Source organism: Giraffa tippelskirchi, chromosome 2 (genome assembly GCF_054371585.1).
Source record: "Giraffa tippelskirchi isolate mGirTip1 chromosome 2, T2T-mGirTip1v1.2.pri, whole genome shotgun sequence".
Lineage (NCBI taxonomy): Eukaryota > Metazoa > Chordata > Mammalia > Artiodactyla > Giraffidae > Giraffa > Giraffa tippelskirchi.
This window is the reverse complement of record NC_137276.1, coordinates 84901382-84919115: the sequence shown is the minus strand read 5'-3', so window position 1 is coordinate 84919115 and position 17734 is coordinate 84901382. Positions and strand designations below refer to the sequence as shown.

The following is a 17734-nucleotide window of genomic DNA, read 5'->3' as shown; positions in this document are numbered from 1 at the left end:
TTCAGGCAGAGAAGTCGGGGCAAGAGGGGCGGATATCAGAGCAGGTGGGAGGGGCCCCCCTCACCTGTGTTCTATTCTGGTTTTAGGCTTAAGTGTCCTGCTAGGCTGAGGCAGTGCCTGTTGTCCCTGCCTGGCCCCCGATGCCCCAGAACACAAGTATCAGGTCTCTGGGATGGGTTGCCCCCTCATCATTAGAACATTTGTTGAAGGCACTTCTCTTAATCCTGCTCATCTTTCTCAGGCCTTGACTGAGCCTCTTCGGAAAATACCCACCTGCAGTAATTGCTTTGGAATGTCCATAGCACTTAACGTCAGGACTGCCCTGCTGGCTCTGATGTGTTGCCTGCTTGTGCTATTGTTTCTTATTTTTATGTGGATGACATCTCCATGTTTGGATAAAGGCTGTTGGGGCTGCACACTGACCATGATCATGGTGCCTTACATGGAACTGTTGGTTATTTAATTGATTGCCCTGGTGGTGGTTTTGTCGCTAAGTCGTGTCCGACTCTTGCGACCCCATGGACTGTAGCCTGCCAGGCTCCTCTGTCCATAGGATTCTCCAGGCAAGAATACCGGAGTGAGTTGCCATTTCCTTCTCCAGGGGACCTTCCCGACCCAGGGATTGAACCCAGGTCTCCTGCATTGCAGGCAGATTCATTACCTGCTGAGCTATGAGGGAAGCCTGTCTATGCACAAATTTGAGCATTATGATTTATCCCTTCAAGAATAACAGAGTTTGTGTGTGATGTGCCCAAGTATGTGCATGCATGTAAAATATACCACATGTATAAAATAAAGAGTGTGCTTGGGAATATCAAGTATCCACTCCATCATTAGAAGAAATGCCTTGAGGGGAAATAGTTATACTTAGGAGGAATTAGACAGTAGGCTCTTTTTGTGCTTGGTTTTGGAGTAGCAGCATGGTAGGATGGTAAGAACTTAGACTTAAGAGAGGGACAAGACCCCATTGCTGCCACTAAATAGCCATATGACTCTGGACAACTCAGCACTAGGACCCTCCATTTAACACATTAGTAAAATCTACCTGGCAGGACTATTATTATTATTCCCAAATGTGTCCTGAAAGAATTTGGACCCCAAACATAGTAAAATGTCAGATGTTGTTGTTCAGTTGCTCAGTCGTGTCCAAGTCTTTGTGACCCCATGGACTGCACACCCCAGGCTTCCCTGTCCTTCACCATCTCCCGGAACTTGCTTAAATTCATGTCCATTGAGTCATTGATGCCATCCAACCATCTCATTGTCTGTCGTCTCCTTCTCCTCCTGCCTTCAGTCTTTCCCAGCATCAGGGTCTTTTCTAATGAGTCAGCTCTTCGCATCAGGTGGTCAAAGTATTGGAGCTTCAGCATCAGTCCTTCTAATGAATATTCAGGACTATTTTCTTTTAGGATTGACTGGATGGATCTCCTTGCAGTCCAAGGGACTCTCAAGAGTCTTCTCCAACACCACAGCACAGAAGCATCAATTCTTTGGTGCTCAGCCTTCCTTATGGTCCAACTCGTACATCATTACATGACTACTGGGAGAACCATAGCTTTGACTAGACGGACCTTTGTCAGAAAAATGTCAGATAATGATAGCTATATAACAGGTCTCTGACATTAAAAACAAAGCAAAAAACCTTTAGGAGATAAGAAAGGTTACATGAATAGAGTTTGCATTGTTTTGATCTGTACATCATGCTCCAGTACTTCAGTTGCCTATAGAATAACTCCACTAAAATCTGACACTTGAACCCAACACGCAAGGATCTGTCCCATGTTACCTTTCCCTATCAGAGCTTCCTGAAAGTGAAAGTCGCTCAGTCATGTCCACCTCTTTGCGACCCCGTGGACTATACAGTCCATGGAATTCTCCAGGCCAGAATACTGGAGTGGGTAGCCTTTCCCTTCTCCAGGGGATCTTCCCAACCCAGGAATCGAACCCAGGTCTCCCACATTGCAGGTGGATTCTTTACCAGCTGAGCCACCAGGGGAGCCCTCAGAGCTTCCTGCTTGTCTCTAATTGGAGGACACTCAGTCTGGCACACACATGCTCTGTGGCCCCTACCTAGAAGACCCTGTATGAGCACCTGCTACCCAATGTCTGTCTGCTGTACAGGTTTTTAAGTCACATCCTCTATCTCATCACCACCTGCCCCACTGACCTTAGCTGTCAGTGACCTCTTTGCCTCTGAACTCCTAGGGCACTTGCTGTTCCCATCTTCCTTTTGGCACTTGTATTCACCTTTATCATTATTTCATTTTACATGTATATAGATTATATACATAGGACAGACAGAATAGGACCATTCTTAACTCTTACTTTTCTTATATTATGATACATAGTGTGTGTGTATTGTGAAATATAGTATATACACAAGAGGATATACAGAAATGTTCAGTTTTAAGAAACCCACCACCCAAGTTCAGAAGTGGACTATAACCAGCATCTTAGAAGCCCCTTTTTATCTCTTTGCTATCACAGCTTCCCCTCTCTTCTCAAGACAACCAGTATCATGAAATTTATATTGATTATGGTTTTCTGCTCTTTAAACAGTACTTTTGTTTGTCCTTATGTAAGTAGATTCATATGTATGTATTCATATTTCTGTTTGAATTTGTATAGTTCAGCATATTTTTAAAAATCAGTCATCTTTTGGCTACAGGATGTGTATAGCTACAGTTCATTTATTTTGGTTGCTGTATTGTATTCTAAAATGGGTAAGTAACCATCAAATTTCAGTGACATTCAACAGCCAGCAATGTATTTCTTGCTCATATGTTAGTGACTAGATTGGGACAGCTCTGATTGTCTCAGCTGAGTTAGGAGCCAGGCCACAAGTTTGATCCACATCTGTTGCGATTGTCTCATTGTTCTGGAACATTCTTCTGCTGGCAGAAGTTGTAGCTTCTCAGGGAGGCTGAACAGAAACAAGCAATGGTTTTAGAAGGTACACTGTCCCTTCTGCTCACATTTCATTGGTGAAAGCAAATCATGCACACTTCAGGGAGGCAGGAAAGAGATTGGGCAAAGAAGTGAACATTTGCTGAACAGTAAACCAACCTGATGTGTGGCCATTCCGGTTGTTTCCAGTTAAGGACTATTTCAGTGCTGTGGCTGTGAACGTTTTGATTATGTCTCCTACTGCGCACGTGTAGGAGTTTCTCTAGGGTTCATGCCTAGGAGGTGAGCTTCCCTCTGGGCTGTGAAGCGTGAGCATTTTCAGCTTTACTAGGTAATATCAAATGGTTTTTCCAAGTGGTTGTACCTTTTCTATCCTTGTGTGTGCTTAGTCATTTCAGTTGTGTCTGACTCTGTGCAATCCCATGGACTGTAGCCCACCAGGCTCCTCTGTTCATGGGATTCTCCAGCCAAGAATACTGGAATGGGTTGCCACGCCCTCCTCCAGGGGATTTTCCCAACCCAGGTATCGAACCCACGTCTCCTGCGTCTCCTGCATTGCAGACAGATTCTTTACCACTGAGCCACCGTCTCTATCCTTGCTGGATCGGTATTTGGTTGTTGCACTGATCCACTGTTAGTTTGGGATTTTTGTGTATATTTAACATACAATTGAGGACTTCCCTGGTGGCTCAGTGGTAGAGAATCTGTCTGCAGTGTAAGAGCTGCAGGAGACTTGGGTTCAATCGCTGGGTCGGGAAGATCCCCTGGAGGAGGGCTTGGCAACCCACTCCAGTATTTCTGCCTGGAGAATCCCATGAACAGAGGAGCCTGGCCGGCTCCAGTCTATAGGGTTGCAAAGAGTTGGACAAGACTGAAGCAACTTAGCACTCAGGCACAATGTACAATGGAGTAATTTTAGAAGTAGGTCTAAAGTTTTTTCAGTGAGCTCAACTTTTCTAACCACAACTGTAGGATGGAAGGTGCACTGTCAGTGCTCAGAATTCATTAACTGTTTCAACTTGTGTTCACTTGGCAGATTTGGTGCAAATGCCAAAGTTGTGCATTTCCTAGGACGAACCAAACCATGGAATTATACTTACAATCCTCAAACAAAAAGTGTTCAGAGTGAGTCCCATGATCCCAATATGACTCACCCAGAGTTTCTCAGCCTGTGGTGGGACATCTTCACTACCAGCGTGTTACCTGTGCTTCAGCAGTTTGGCCTTGTCACAGACACCCGCTCATATGTACATGTGGTAGGTTCTCTTTTTTTCCTTTCAGGTAATTTGGTGTTTTTTTAAAAACTTAGTATACTAGTAGAGACAGACTTTTTAGTGGTATTTTGAACAGAGAGATAAGTAAGACTTTGTGGAAAGAAAACTGTTCATCTTAGAGGGGAGAAATATTACCAGCAAAGATTAAAGCAGAAGTAGATTTTGTGGCGATTTCATTAGACTTGGGAGCACAAGAAAGGTTTTTAGAGGTTTAGACTGAAGATGTATCTGTATATATATATCTGTATGTTATAACTATAAAATTCTTAGTCCATTGTCCTAAGACTGTAAGATTATTCCTAAAGTAGTGGTTCACAAAAACAAAGAATGCCCCAGTTCATGTTTTAGAAGCCGCAAAAATTTTAAATATACCTATTTTAGTTTTGCCATTTGTGTAGAAGAATATTTTTCAAGTGAAAATTACAATAACAGAAACATAGAGTAAATACTTTTTTGGGATTATTTTGAGTTGCCATGTTTTATTCCTCTGGTTATATAGGATTTTAGAAAATCTCTTTGTAAGAGATTACATAGTAACATTTACAGTTATATCCTGCTTAGCATCTTTTCTGAGTTGAAAGGTCTTCCTCTGAGGTTGGTTCTTTTGGAAGAGTTGGAGGAGGATGGGAAATTAAACTTTTATGTTACATATTAAGATATAAAGAATAAAACTAAATGGGTGAATTATAATCAAGTCTAAAAGATCAGTTAATTACCTTGCTATAATATAAGAGACTATAAGGTTAGATTTTAGTCATTTCACTCACGAGCACTGGTGCTGAAATATAAAAAGGAGAAAGTGAAAAACAACACTTACATTCTTACACTATTTGCTTTATATGGACCATGAAATAATACTTATACAGTACTTGGAATATTGCCTTGTACATAGGAAGTGCTTACAAAAAGTTATCTATTCTTATTTAACCCTTATAACCACTCTGGCAAGTAAGTATTATTTTTGTTAATATCCCCTTCTTATATATTAAAATTAACTGAGACTTAAAGAAGTCACACAGCTTCTCTTAGTTATGTAACAGACTAGGCAGCAGCAGAACTGAGACTCCCATCCAGGTCTGAGAGACTGTTTTCCTTATGAAGAGCATTGTGAAGGGGACTCCGAGAGCCTCCCTGTGTCATTCCTGTAGCAAGGGGAAGGCAGAGGCAGGACTAATCCAGGGGAAGGACAGATGTTGCCGCAGCTATAATAGAATCCCGTGGAGTCTACTCAAATACCTTGGAATTCTAGAATATTTAAATTCATACATACATACTCATACTTACACACATATATAGCAATAGAAATAGGTAATCACATGTTCTGTTCTAACATTTTCTCTGTTAAAAGCAATACCTGTATGTATTCATTTGCCTTCTTTTTCTGTACTGATGGTTCTAGTCCTGTCGCACCTGAGAGCTTTATGAAGGATAACCTTAAATGTTCTTTTATGATACTACTGAAGTTAATTGCCTGCGTTGTGTGTGCTCAGTCATGTCCAACTCTTTGCGACCCCATGGACTGTAGCCCACCAGGCTCCTCTGCCTTTGGAATTTTCCAGTCAAGAATACTGGAGTGGGGTGCCATTTCCTACCCCAGGGTATCTTCCTGACGTAGGGATTGAACCCATGTCTCTTGTGTCTGCTTCATTGGCAGGTGGATTCTTTACCACTAGCGCCACCTGGGAAGCCTGAAGTTAATTCCCCACCTGTATGTAATGAGAATTGAATTTAATGCAGAGTAGGCTTGCTCCATTTCCTGCACATTTACCTTGTTCCTTCCACACAAGCCAGGGACGGAGGGTTTTGAACCAAGGGAAGTAAAGATGGGAAATGAAGATTCATTAAAAACTAAGCAGATTAACAGAAGCTACAGGAATAGACTACAGGAATAGATGCTACTTGGCAATAAACTTAACAGGAAGATAAGTTTGGTGTATAGTCTCAAACCATTTAGCTCGCTTTTATGTGACGGCTATATATGTGGTGCGGCTCTCTGCGTAGGTTCTTAGCTTCTGAGGTACCATTTTGTTTAAGTTCTCAACCTTTCTGAGCCCACACAGATCAGGAACTTATCATGAGACTTGTGTTCCCTTGTCCATCCATCTTACGCTTTCTAATGAACTGTTGCAGCTTTCAGACTTGGTCTATACACTGGCTTTCTCTTGTGGCTTCTGTAGAAAGGTATGCAGAACTTAAACATTAACCCTACCCAGTTAATTTGTTCCCCCAATGTTTTCACCAAGTCGAGAAGTCTTCATTTTGTTAGGAAAAAAAAAATCATATGATCCTTGTATTTCTGTGTCTTTGTTTTGTTTCATGTAATACTTTTTGGTTTTTGCTACTTTGCATGATAATTCATCCTGGTTTTACTCACCTTCCTCAATTTATTGCATTCTTTAAAATGGTCTGACTTTAAGCTCTAAAGGAGTCTCTACTTATTCTCTCCTTTCTAGGAAAATGTCTCAGGAGCCGTATCACAGCTGTCCCTTGGGGAGATCCCAGCTCCGGCACAGCCTTTTGTATCCTCAGAAGAACGGAAGGAGCGGTGGGAACAGGGCCAGGCTGACTACATGGGAGCAGATTCCTTTGACAACATCAAGAGGAAACTTGACACTTACCTCCAGTAGAAACACTGCCACTTTCCGTGGACACACCCACTTCACAGGCACTTGTTTCTGATACTTAGTACCTAGAGCTGGGTTAAGAAAGGTCTGTTACAGTTGCTAGAGGCTTTCACTAAAATTTATCAGATGGGGGGTTTTTTGCAAGACAACTGGTGAGAACTGGGCAAAAGTTGTGTAAGTAGCAATTCTGTTATATGGACAACGGTTCTGCTTTTTAACCCTGAGCTTATATTTCAGAAATTCTCAATTAAGCTGATTGCCAATGTATATGGTAAGGGAAACTCAATCTTAAGTTGTTCAGATAACTGTATCAACTCTTAAAATGTGCCAAGCCAGGCTGCAAATCAGTTTCCTTTCAGAATGGGACACGCACAGTACATGTCTCTTGCTTGCTTGCTGTACCCATTAGACCTGCATTTTAGAGTCACCCAGAGGCTGCCAGAGTGATTGTAATTCTGCTTTCAGATAAAGACAGCCTATAATAGCACTGCTGAGTGATTCATAAGCATATCAACAAATGGTGTTAACCCATTTCCTAGTCTTAGTGTCTGAAGATGTTCACCAGTTTTCTGTGTACAGTAAGGCGGCATGCTAAAATGCTTTGTTCCGTTCTGTATATCTGAAAACAGCAGTGTGATGGTTCCCTGCAATGGCACCCTGTATGAAAAATAAAGACTTATTACCATATCTTGGTTGTTTCATTAAATTAAGGATGCCCACTCCTCATGGGGAAAAAAAGTATCAGGGAATTTTTCATAATTTGTCGAATTTGTATTTTAAAAACCAGTGTAAAACTTGACAGTGAAATATATGCTTTAGAAGTTGTTTTCTAGATACCTAGGGAAATCTACATCTGGTGTTCTCCAGTGATGGTGATGTATCTGATATGGTAGATGGAGGAAAGGAAGATGAAGTTTATCTCATCTGTCACTCACATTTCATCTCTATATTAAGTGGGTACTCAAATTTTAGAATATTGTAACCTTAATGAACCTAGGTTCATTGTTAGTCTCTAAACATACTCAATAATCTTTCAGGACTATTAGAATCAGTATCAGACCCAGGGTCTTCTAGCATTTTTATCTGTGGCTTAAAATGATAGAAGTATCAATATAAAACATACTTATTAAATGTGCAGGTGATTCCAGGTTGCACTGATGGCAGGCTAGTGAAGGGCATGATTTGAATGACCTTTTAAATCTGAAGTGAGTAATCACAAATTATTCTGTTGAAGAAAATGAGAGAAGACCATGACAAGAAACTTTAGAGGTTTAATTGGCCAGAAGCTGCAGTGGCTTTTAACCTTCAAGATCAGAAATAAAGATTCCTTTATTTCCACGGTAAGGATGTGAATGAATGTTGGAATATGGAAACTTGGAGGCAAGAATGGATTGGGGGACCACCTTGGAGGTTGGCTCCCAGAAGAGCTTTAGAAGAGCCTGAGGATTTACGTCAAAGTATAAACTGTTAAATAACAAATGATTTCTGAAGGTGAAATAGGCTAGTTATTTGGACTGGTAGAAAGTGAGTTGCTGTGATCTTCAAATACATGAAGCACTACCAAAGATTTAAGTGCCTCCACGTGTTAGGTGCAGCCATACAAAGAACCCTTAAGATCCTCCTAGTCCAAGAATCTCTGCATTGAGGGGTATGAGAATCTCTTCCAATGAGAATCCATTGCATAAAAAATTCTGGCAAAACTGAAATTAAATTCATTGCAGTGCAATTTACAAGTCACACAAACAAGTATTTCTGGACAATCTATTTGTATCTTATATTAAAAAAAATTTTTAATTGAAGGATAATTGCTTTACAATATTGTGTTGGTTTCTGCCATACATCAACATGAATCAGCCATAGGTATACATATGTCCCTTTCCTCTTGAACGTCCCTCCCACAACCCACCCCATCCCACCCCTCTAGGTTGTTACTGAGCCCGTTTGAGTTCCGTGAGTCATATAGCAAATCCCCACTGGCTATCTCTTTTACATATGGTAGTGTGTATGTTTCCATGCTGCTCTCCCCATTCATCCCACCCTCTCCTCTCCTGCCCCTGCCGTCCCATGTCCATAAGTCTGTTCTCTGTGTCTGCGTCTCCACTGCTGTCCTGTAAGTAGGTTCATCAGTACCGTCTTTTTAGAGTCCATATATATATGTTAATATACATTTGTTTTTCTGACTTACTTCATTCTGTATAATAGACTGTAGGTTCATCCACCTCATTAGAATTGAGTCAAATGTGTTCCTTTTTATGGCTAAGTAATATTCCATGTACTGCTGCTGCTTTATCCATTCATCTGTCGATGGACAGCTAGGTTGCTTCCATGTCCTGGCTATTGTAAATAGTGCTGCAGTGAACATTGGGGTACATGTGTCTTTTTCAGTTATGGTTTCCTCAGGGTAATGCCCAGTAGTGGGACTGCTGGGTCGAATGGTAGTTTTATTTCTATTTTTTTAAGGAATCTGTGCCTAATTTTAAAGTTGGTCTCAGCCCTATGTTGCTTTCACAGTCTCAATGGTTATAAAAATGTTCTGATTTCAAGGAAATACTTGAGCTTATTCCAGAAATTACATCTACCAAAGCATTTATTCAGTCATCTTATTTTCACATCAAACACAATTTGGGTTGACACATTTGTACAACACAACTTTGAATAATTCATTCAATAAGCACTTACTAAGTACTGACCATATCACACATGTGATGGACAGTAGATACAAAGGAATGTATAAGACAGACATATTTCCTTATATTCTAGTAGCAAACAGACCGAGAGAAACTAACATATATAACTGCAAATTATGTTAAATAAAATACACTGACAAATACACTTGCCCCTGGGCAAGTCCAGCCTTAGGGTCTTCAGGAAAAACCTCCTACAAGATGCTGATTAAGCCAGAAAGAGAGGCTCTGCAGAAGCCAAAAGGGAGTGAGAAGGAAGGCTATTCCATTCAGAGGAAATTGTGGGAACAGGAAAACTGGGTGGATATAAAGGCTTTCAAGACCGGATGGATAGGAACGTATTGGCTTCATAGATGAACATTTGGGCTTTGGATTTTAAATTCAATAATGACTGAAGTTTTATTAATGTAACTTATATGTAATGTTTTATTAATGGGAACTTACATACCAAGGTAAGCAGAATAGTATAAAGAACTCCCATCACCTGCTTTTCAACAGTTGTTTCATCTATGTTCCTATATCCCCACGAACTCTTCCCCTACCAAACTATTTGGAAGCAAATCCTAGATAAAAAAATTCACGTGAAATACACCATCTTTAAAACATATGGACTTCAAAAATGCTCACACCAAGCAACTTAATTCCAAATGTCCTCCATTATTTTGTGTTTTACTTCCACTTGATCTTAACAGGATCCAAGTGAAAGCTTAAGGTGAAGGATGTCAGATTCTGATCTCCGAAAATTTAGCTTCTGGACCAGGGACCACATTTGATCACTCAAGAGCTTTTGTGTCAGTTCAGTTCAGTTCAGTCGCTCAGTCGTGTCCGACTCTCTGCGACCCCATGAATTGCAGCACGCCAGGCCTCTCTGTCCATCACCAACTCCTGGAGTCTACCCAAACCCATGTTCATCGAGTCGGTGATGCCATCCAACCATCTCATCCTCTGTCGTCCCCTTCTCCTCCCACCCCCAATCCTACTCAGCATTAGGGTCTTTTCCAATGAGTCAACCCTTCGCATGAGGTGGCCAAAGTATTGGAGCTTCAGCTTCAACATCAGACCTTCCAATGAACACCCAGGATTGATCTCTTTTAGGATGGATTGATTGCATCTCCTTGCAGTCCAAGGGACTCTCAAGAGTCTTCTCCAACACCACAGTTCAAAAGCATCAATTCTGCGGCGCTCAGCCTTCTTCACCGTCCAACTCTCACATCCATACATGACCACTGGAAAAACCATAGCCTTGACTAGACGGACTTTTGTTGGCAAAGTAATGTCTCTGCTTTTAAACATGCTATCTAGGTTGGCCATAACTTTCCTTCCAAGGAGTAAGCGTCTTTTTATTTCATGGCTGCAGTCACCATCAGCAGTGATTCTGGAGCACAAAAAAGTAAAGTCTGACACTGTTTCCACTGTTTCCCCATCTATTTCCCATGGAGTGATGGGACCAGATGCCATGATCTTAGTTTTCTGAACGTTGAGCTTCAAGCCAACTTTTTCACTCTCCTCCTTCACCTTCATCAAGAGGCTCTTTAGTTTTTCTTCACTTTCTGCCATAAGGGTGGTGTCATCCGCGTATCTGAGGTTATTGATATTTCTCCCGGCAATCTTGATTCCAGCTTGTGTTTCTTCCAGCCCAGCGTTTCTCATGATGTACTCTGCATATAAGTTAAATAAGCAGGGTGACAATATACAGCCTTGACGTACTCCTTTTCCTATTTGGAAACAGTCTGTTGTTCCATGTCCAGTTCTAACTGTTGCTTCCTGACCTGCATACAGGTTTCTCAAGAGACAGGTCAGATGGTCTGGTATTCCCATCTCTTTCAGAATTTTTCACAGTTTATTGTGATCCACATAGTCAAAGGCTTTGGCATAGTCAATAAAGCAGAAATAGATGTTTTTCTGGAACTCTTGCTTTTTCGACGATCCAGCGGATATTGGCAATTTGATCTCTGGTTCCTCTGCCTTTTCTCAAACCAGCTTGAACATCTGGAAGTTCACAGTTCATGTATTGCTGAAGCCTGGCTTGGAGAATTTTGAGCATTACTTTACTAGCATGTGAGATGAGTGCAATTGTGCAGTAGTTTGAGCATTCTTTGGCATTGCCTTTCTTTGGGATTGGAACGAAAACTGACCTTTTCCAGTCCTGTGGCCACTGCTGAGTTTTCCAAATTTGCTGGCATATCGAGTGCAGCACTTTCACAGCATCACCTTTGAGGATTTGAAATAGCTCAACTGGAATTCCATCACCTCCACTAGCTTTGTTCGTAGTGATGCTTTCTAAGGCCCACTTGACTTCACATTCCAGGATGTCTGGCTCTAGGTGAGTGATCACACCATTGTGATTATCTGGGTCGTGAAGATCTTTTTTGTACAGTTCTTCTGTGTATTCTTGCCACCTCTTCTTAATATCTTCTGCTTCTGTTAGGTCCATACCATTTCTGTCCTTTATCGAGCCTATCTTTGCATGAAATGTTCCTTTGGTATCTCTAATTTTCTTGAAGAGGTCTCTAGTCTTTCCCAATCTGTTGTTTTCCTCTATTTGTTTGCACTGATTGCTGAGGAAGGCTTTCTTATCTCTCCTTGCTATTCTTTGGAACTCTGCATTCAGATGAGAATATCTTTCCTTTTCTCCTTTGCTTTTCGCTTCTCTTCTCTTCCCAGCTATCTGTAAGGCCTCCTCAGACAGCCATTTGGCTTTTTTGCATTTCTTTTCCATGGGGATTTTCTTGATCCCTGTCTCCTGTACAATGTCACGAACCTCTGTCCATAGTTCATCAGGCACTCTGTCTATCAGGTCTAGTCCCTTAAATCTATTTGTCACTTCCACTGTATACTCATAAGGGATTTGATCTAAGTCATACCTGAATGGTCTAGTGGTTTTCCCTACTTTCTTCAATTTAAGTCTGAATTTGGCAATAAGCAGTTCATGATCTAAGCCACAGTCTGCTCCTGGTCTTGTTTTTGCTGACTGTATAGAGCTTTTCCATCTTTGGCTGCAAAGAATATAATCAGTCTGATTTTGGTGTTGATCATCTGGTGATGTCCATGTGTAGAGTCTTCTCTTGTGTTGTTGGAAGAGGGTGTTTGCTATGACCAGTGCGTTCTCGTGGCAAAACTCTATTAGCCTTTGCCCTGCTTCATTCTGTACTCCAAGGCCAAACTTGCCTGTTACGCCAGGTGTTTCTTGACTTCCTACTTTTGCATTCCAGTCCCCTATAATGAAAAGGACATCTTTTTTGGGTGTTAGTTCTAGAAGGTCTTGTAGGTCTTCATAGAACCGTTCAACTTCAGCTTCTTCGGCGTTACTGGTCGGGGCATAGACTTGGATTACCGTGATATTGAATGGTTTGCCTTGGAAACGAACAGAGATCATTCTGTTGTTTTTGAGATTGCATTCAAGTACTGCATTTCGGACTCTTTTGTTGACCATGATGGCTACTCCATTTCTTCTAAGGGATTCTTGCCCACAGTAGTAGATATAATGGTCATCTGAGTTAAATTCACCCATTCCAGTCCATCTTAGTTCGCTGATTCCTAGAATGTCAACGTTCACCCTTGACATCTCCTGTTTGACCACTTCCAGTTTGCCTTGATTCATGGAGCTAACATTCCAGGTTCCTATGCAATATTACTCTTTACAGCATCGGACTTTGCGTCTATCACCAGTCACATCCACAGCTGGGTATCGTTTTTGCTTTGGCTCCATCCCATCATTCTTTCTGGAGTTATTTCTCCACTGATCTCCATTAGCATATTGGGCACCTACTGACCTGGGGAGTTCATCTTTCAGTGTCCCATCCTTTTGCCTTTTCATACTGTTTATGGGGTTCTCAAGGGAAGAATACTGAAGTGGTTTGCCATGCCCTTCTCCAGTGGACCACAATCTGTCAGACCTCTCCACCATGACCCATCCGTCTTGGGTGGCCCCACACGGCATGGCTTAGTTTCATTGAGATAGACAAGGCTGTGGTCCGTGTGATCAGATTAGCTAGTTTTCTGTAGTTTTAGTTTTAGTGTGTCTGCCCTCTGATGCCCTCTCGCAATACTTACCGTCTTACTTGGGTTTCTCTTACCTTGGGCCTTGGGTAATTCCTCTTGCCGCCGCCACCGCCGCCGCCGGCCCCAGCCCCCGGCCTGGCCTAGCCTCTCTCGGCTGCCGCCCCCGGCCCCCGGCCCTCGGCCCCCTGCCCGGCCTAGGCCCTGTCAGCCGCCGCCCCCGGCCCCCGACCCGGCCTAGCCCCTGTCGGCCGCCGCCCCCGGCCCCCGGCCCGGCCTAGCCCCTCTCGGCCGCCACCCCCGACCCCCGGGCCCTGGCCCGGCCTAGGCCCTCTCGGCCGCCGCCCCCAGCTCCCGGTCCCCGGCCCGGCCTAGCCCCTGTCGGCCGCCGCCCCCGGCCCCCGGCCCGGCCTAGCCCCTCTCGGCCGCCGCCCCCGGCTGCCGGGCCCCGGCCCGGCCTAGCCCCTGTCGGCCGCCGCCCCCGGCCCGGCCTAGCCCCTGTCGGCCGCCGCCCCCGGCCCCCGGCCTGGCCTAGCCCCTCTCGGCCGCCGCCCCCGGCCCGGCCTAGCCCCTCTCGGTTGCCGCCCCCGGCCCCCGGCCCCCGGCCCCCGGCCCGGCCTAGCCCCTGTCGGCCGCCGCCCCGGGCCCCCGGCTCCCGGCCCGGCCTAGCCCCTCTCGGCCGCCGCCCCGGCCCCCGGCCCGGCCTAGCCCCTCTCGGTTGCCGCCCCCGGCTCCCGGCTCCCCGGCCCGGCCTAGCTCCTCTCGGCCACGCTTCTGCGCCGAGCCGTCGCAGCCGCCTCGCTTCTGCGCCGAGCCGTCGCAGCCGCCTCGCTTCTGCGCCGAGCCGTCGCAGCCGCCTCGCTTCTGCGCCGAGCCGTCGCAGCCGCCTCGCTTCTGCGCCGAGCCGTCGCAGCCGCCTCGCTTCTGCGCCGAGCCGTCGCAGCCGCCTCGCTTCTGCGCCGAGCCGTCGCAGCCGCCTCGCTTCTGCGCCGAGCCGTCGCAGCCGCCTCGCTTCTGCGCCGAGCCGTCGCAGCCGCCTCGCTTCTGCGCCGAGCCGTCGCAGCCGCCTCGCTTCTGCTTTTGTGTAGCAGAGTTTATTAAAGTATAAAAAGGGACAGAGGAAGCGTCTGACATAGACATCAGAAGGGGGACAGAGAGCCCCCCCTCACTAGTCTTATCAAGGCCTTATATACTTTTACCAGACCCATTCCCACAACATACATCTTAAATTAACAAGATTAGAACTAACAATAGAAAGGTCTCACCAGACCCACCCCTACAATATACCTAAGATAACAAGATTAGTCAGAAGGTTCTTGTTAAGGAGAAACATGTCCTTACATTGTTATATTGACTAAGACAAAGCAATGTAGAAAAAGGTTTGTCCTTTTCTCCTCGAGAACTCCAAACCCCTATCTCCTCCTCGAGAGCCCCAGACCCCTTTCTCCTCCTTGGGGACCCCAGACTTCCTATCAACCTGCCTAGGAATTGACTCGATCACAAGTAAGGCCCTTACAGTGCAACTGGTTGATATCTCTGATTAAACTGTTTCCTTACACTCCCTTCCTGTTTTGTTGTTGCCTTGCAACTTATTTACTGAAGAAACCAGATTATTTGTCCTTTAGTCTCTTCCACATTCTACACTTTACTGATGGCAGTTTGTTTCCTTGTATGCTGTATTTCTTATAAACTGATTCAGAGGACCAGTCAGATTAAGGTGTGATTAATCTCATTATGGTATTAACTGCCATTAATGATCATTGCCTAGATACATTATCTCACTGGGGTTACAAAATGGTAATACTCTCACTTACTAGCTGAAATATTTCTATATACTTCCATTCATCAGCAATCTGGTTATCCTGAGTTTTTCCTATTAAAGAGGCAGGATAATTGCTTGATTCCTTACCTTTACTCACTAGTCAGTACATAAAATATGCAACTGGTTTCATAGCATCCTCCAAAGGTGGTTTTGAGGGGGTTTGTTGTAGTATTATGAATTAATTAATTTTAATATAGTTTGTTTCAGTCCAATGCCAGTCATCTTAAAGAAGGTCTAATTGTCTTACCTACATTTTAAGAACACTTCTTCTGAAGCTGGTGAAAAACAGCTTAAATGAGAACAAGAGTTGATTAGAAGGCAAGTTAGTTTACTGTGGTGGTCCTGGAGAGAGACAGTGGTATTCCAACACACCTTCCACCAGGCTGACGGCATAAAGCTGCTGATGGATTGGATATGAAGAGAGAGCAAAGGAGTAAATAAAAACTAGAGGCTTAAGCAACAAGTCTCCAACCTGGCTGCTCCTGAAAAACACTGGAGTTGTAAGTAGTCTCTTGGGCTTATCACTATAGATTATGATTCCATAAACATTGGTTGAGTTGAGGCCGTAGTAGCTCTATTCCAAGTACTATCAAGGAGTGACTATGACCCAAGGGACATTTGAGAACCATTTGATACATTAAGAAGATATTTACACTAAATACAACAGGGAGTCAAGAGTTTTCAGAAGATGCATGGTGCAATGTTCTTACATAGCAGGGGATTCAACTTCTATTTAGTAAAGGCTTTCCAGAAGACAATCTCAGCCCCTTGAGTGACATAGGCAATATTATCATAAATAACATCTATAAATTAATTGTATAATGTTTACCTCTTTAATGTAACTGAAATGTAGGGAATTAAGCTAAGGAAGACTTGGTTTCCCCTTAAATAAAAGTTTGCCACAGTCTGCTTTTTTTCTATTACAAATGGATTATTAACTATTTTTACACTTGGGTATGTTATGTGATGGGCTTCCCTGCTGGCTCAGCCTTTGATAATTTATTTCTCTGAGTTTCTGATGCTGAAATTCAATGTTCTTTAAGTGAAAACAATCTGTAAGAAAGCAATGAGGAAAGACAATATTTACTAGGTACTTATAGCTCAATTCTCATATCAGCCCTATAATGTATATATAGATTTCTCATTTCTTTGGTAGTCAGAGAATACGAAAGGTTAAAGACTTTGATTCAGATCTGTGTATGTTCTAAATCTAAAGCTATGCTCTGCATTAAACAAAGGAATGATCAATACAGACAATGAGATCAGGGAAATGGGCCAAGAAATTAAGAGTGTTCTCTGTATATACCCAGAAATATAAATGCCAGAAACAAAGAATGGAAAAGGTTTCATTTTGTTTGCTATGAAGATAAGGACAATGGCCTTGAAATAGGACTTGGAAGATACTTTTTACAAAAAGGCATTCCTAAATAGGCTGCCTGAAATTGTAATATAAAAATGAATGTGTAAGAAAATTCAAGGCTAGAGTTAAGTCATGAATTTAGGCTTGGACACAATTCAGCTTCACAATGTATAGACTTTGTATCTTAAAAGCCTATATAGAATTATCCTGTTTTCACAGTTGTTTTATTGAACCAGAAGAGGGAAAACTTCTATGATATGACTGTATGATACTGTGGTGTATTCAGGGTCAACATCCTTTTAGAGATAAGGGCTCCGTATACCTATACTAAGCCACTCAGCTCTTGTGATTTACTTATTCTGTGTTCACTTTTAAGTTTCCTTCTACAATGTCCAGTCTACCAGCTACCACTTCTCACTACTGTTTGCCTAGAACAAAAATAGGAAAAGAGTTAAATGTTCAATAACAGGGCCTTTGAACACTAGGTCCTTTCCTATTAAGTATATGGATTTATTGAACTCTTATTTTAGGTGGTTAGAAGCCTTTTTTGGTTTCTGTGCTCCTAGTTGGGATGAACAGAAACCTAGTCTTCAGATAAAATACTGCCTTATTGTTGTGACCATGTACCATGCAATCCAAATAATTTGGAGCTCTCCATCTGTATCACGAGATCACAAGACTCAAATCCTTTTTTTTTTTTAATAAAATTGAGGATATCAAAGCACCTAACTAAACATATCATCTGGTATAAACTTTTTGTGTTTACTTATTCCCTTTGGTTCCCTATTTTTTTACACTGCATAAGAGAAAAGCTCTAAACTTAAAAGGTTTACATAATTTATTTTTGGTTGTGCTGGGTCTTTGTTGCTGCACATGGGCTTTCTCTAGCTGCAGAGAGTGGGGGCTACTCTCTAGTTGTGGTGCGCAGGCTTCTCATTGTAGTGGTTTTAAAATCCTATGATGTACTATTAGGGAATAGCCCTTCTCTACCCTAACAAAAAGGGTAAATTAGTTTAAGCATTCAGGAAACTGTATCCTAGTTAATTTTATCTGCCTTTCTAAGA

The 17734-nt window shown here is 43.0% G+C and overlaps 1 protein-coding gene and 1 long non-coding RNA gene across 3 annotated transcripts in view; one reads left to right on the top strand and one right to left on the bottom strand.

Annotated features, from left to right (window-relative positions):
* GYG1 (glycogenin 1) overlaps positions 1-6910 on the top strand; it is a 35607-nt gene extending 28697 nt beyond the window's left edge. The window contains exons 6-8 of one of the 2 annotated variants that reach the window (XM_081573944.1): positions 3944-4163; positions 6312-6362; positions 6635-6910. In XM_081573944.1, coding sequence (XP_081430070.1) covers positions 3944-4163; positions 6312-6362; positions 6635-6808 — 445 coding nt within the window. In that variant the 3' untranslated portion in view covers positions 6809-6910. The remainder of the gene's footprint in view (positions 1-3943; positions 4164-6311; positions 6363-6634) is intronic. The other variant, XM_081573946.1, reaches the window with a different exon arrangement.
* On the bottom strand, positions 2674-8050 carry LOC145539792 (uncharacterized). The gene is made up of 2 exons (XR_014077959.1): positions 4898-8050; positions 2674-2923 (listed from the first exon to the last, which is right to left on the bottom strand). It is a non-coding gene; the product is annotated as an uncharacterized LOC145539792 (long non-coding RNA).
* Positions 8051-17734: the final 9684 nt, after the last annotated feature.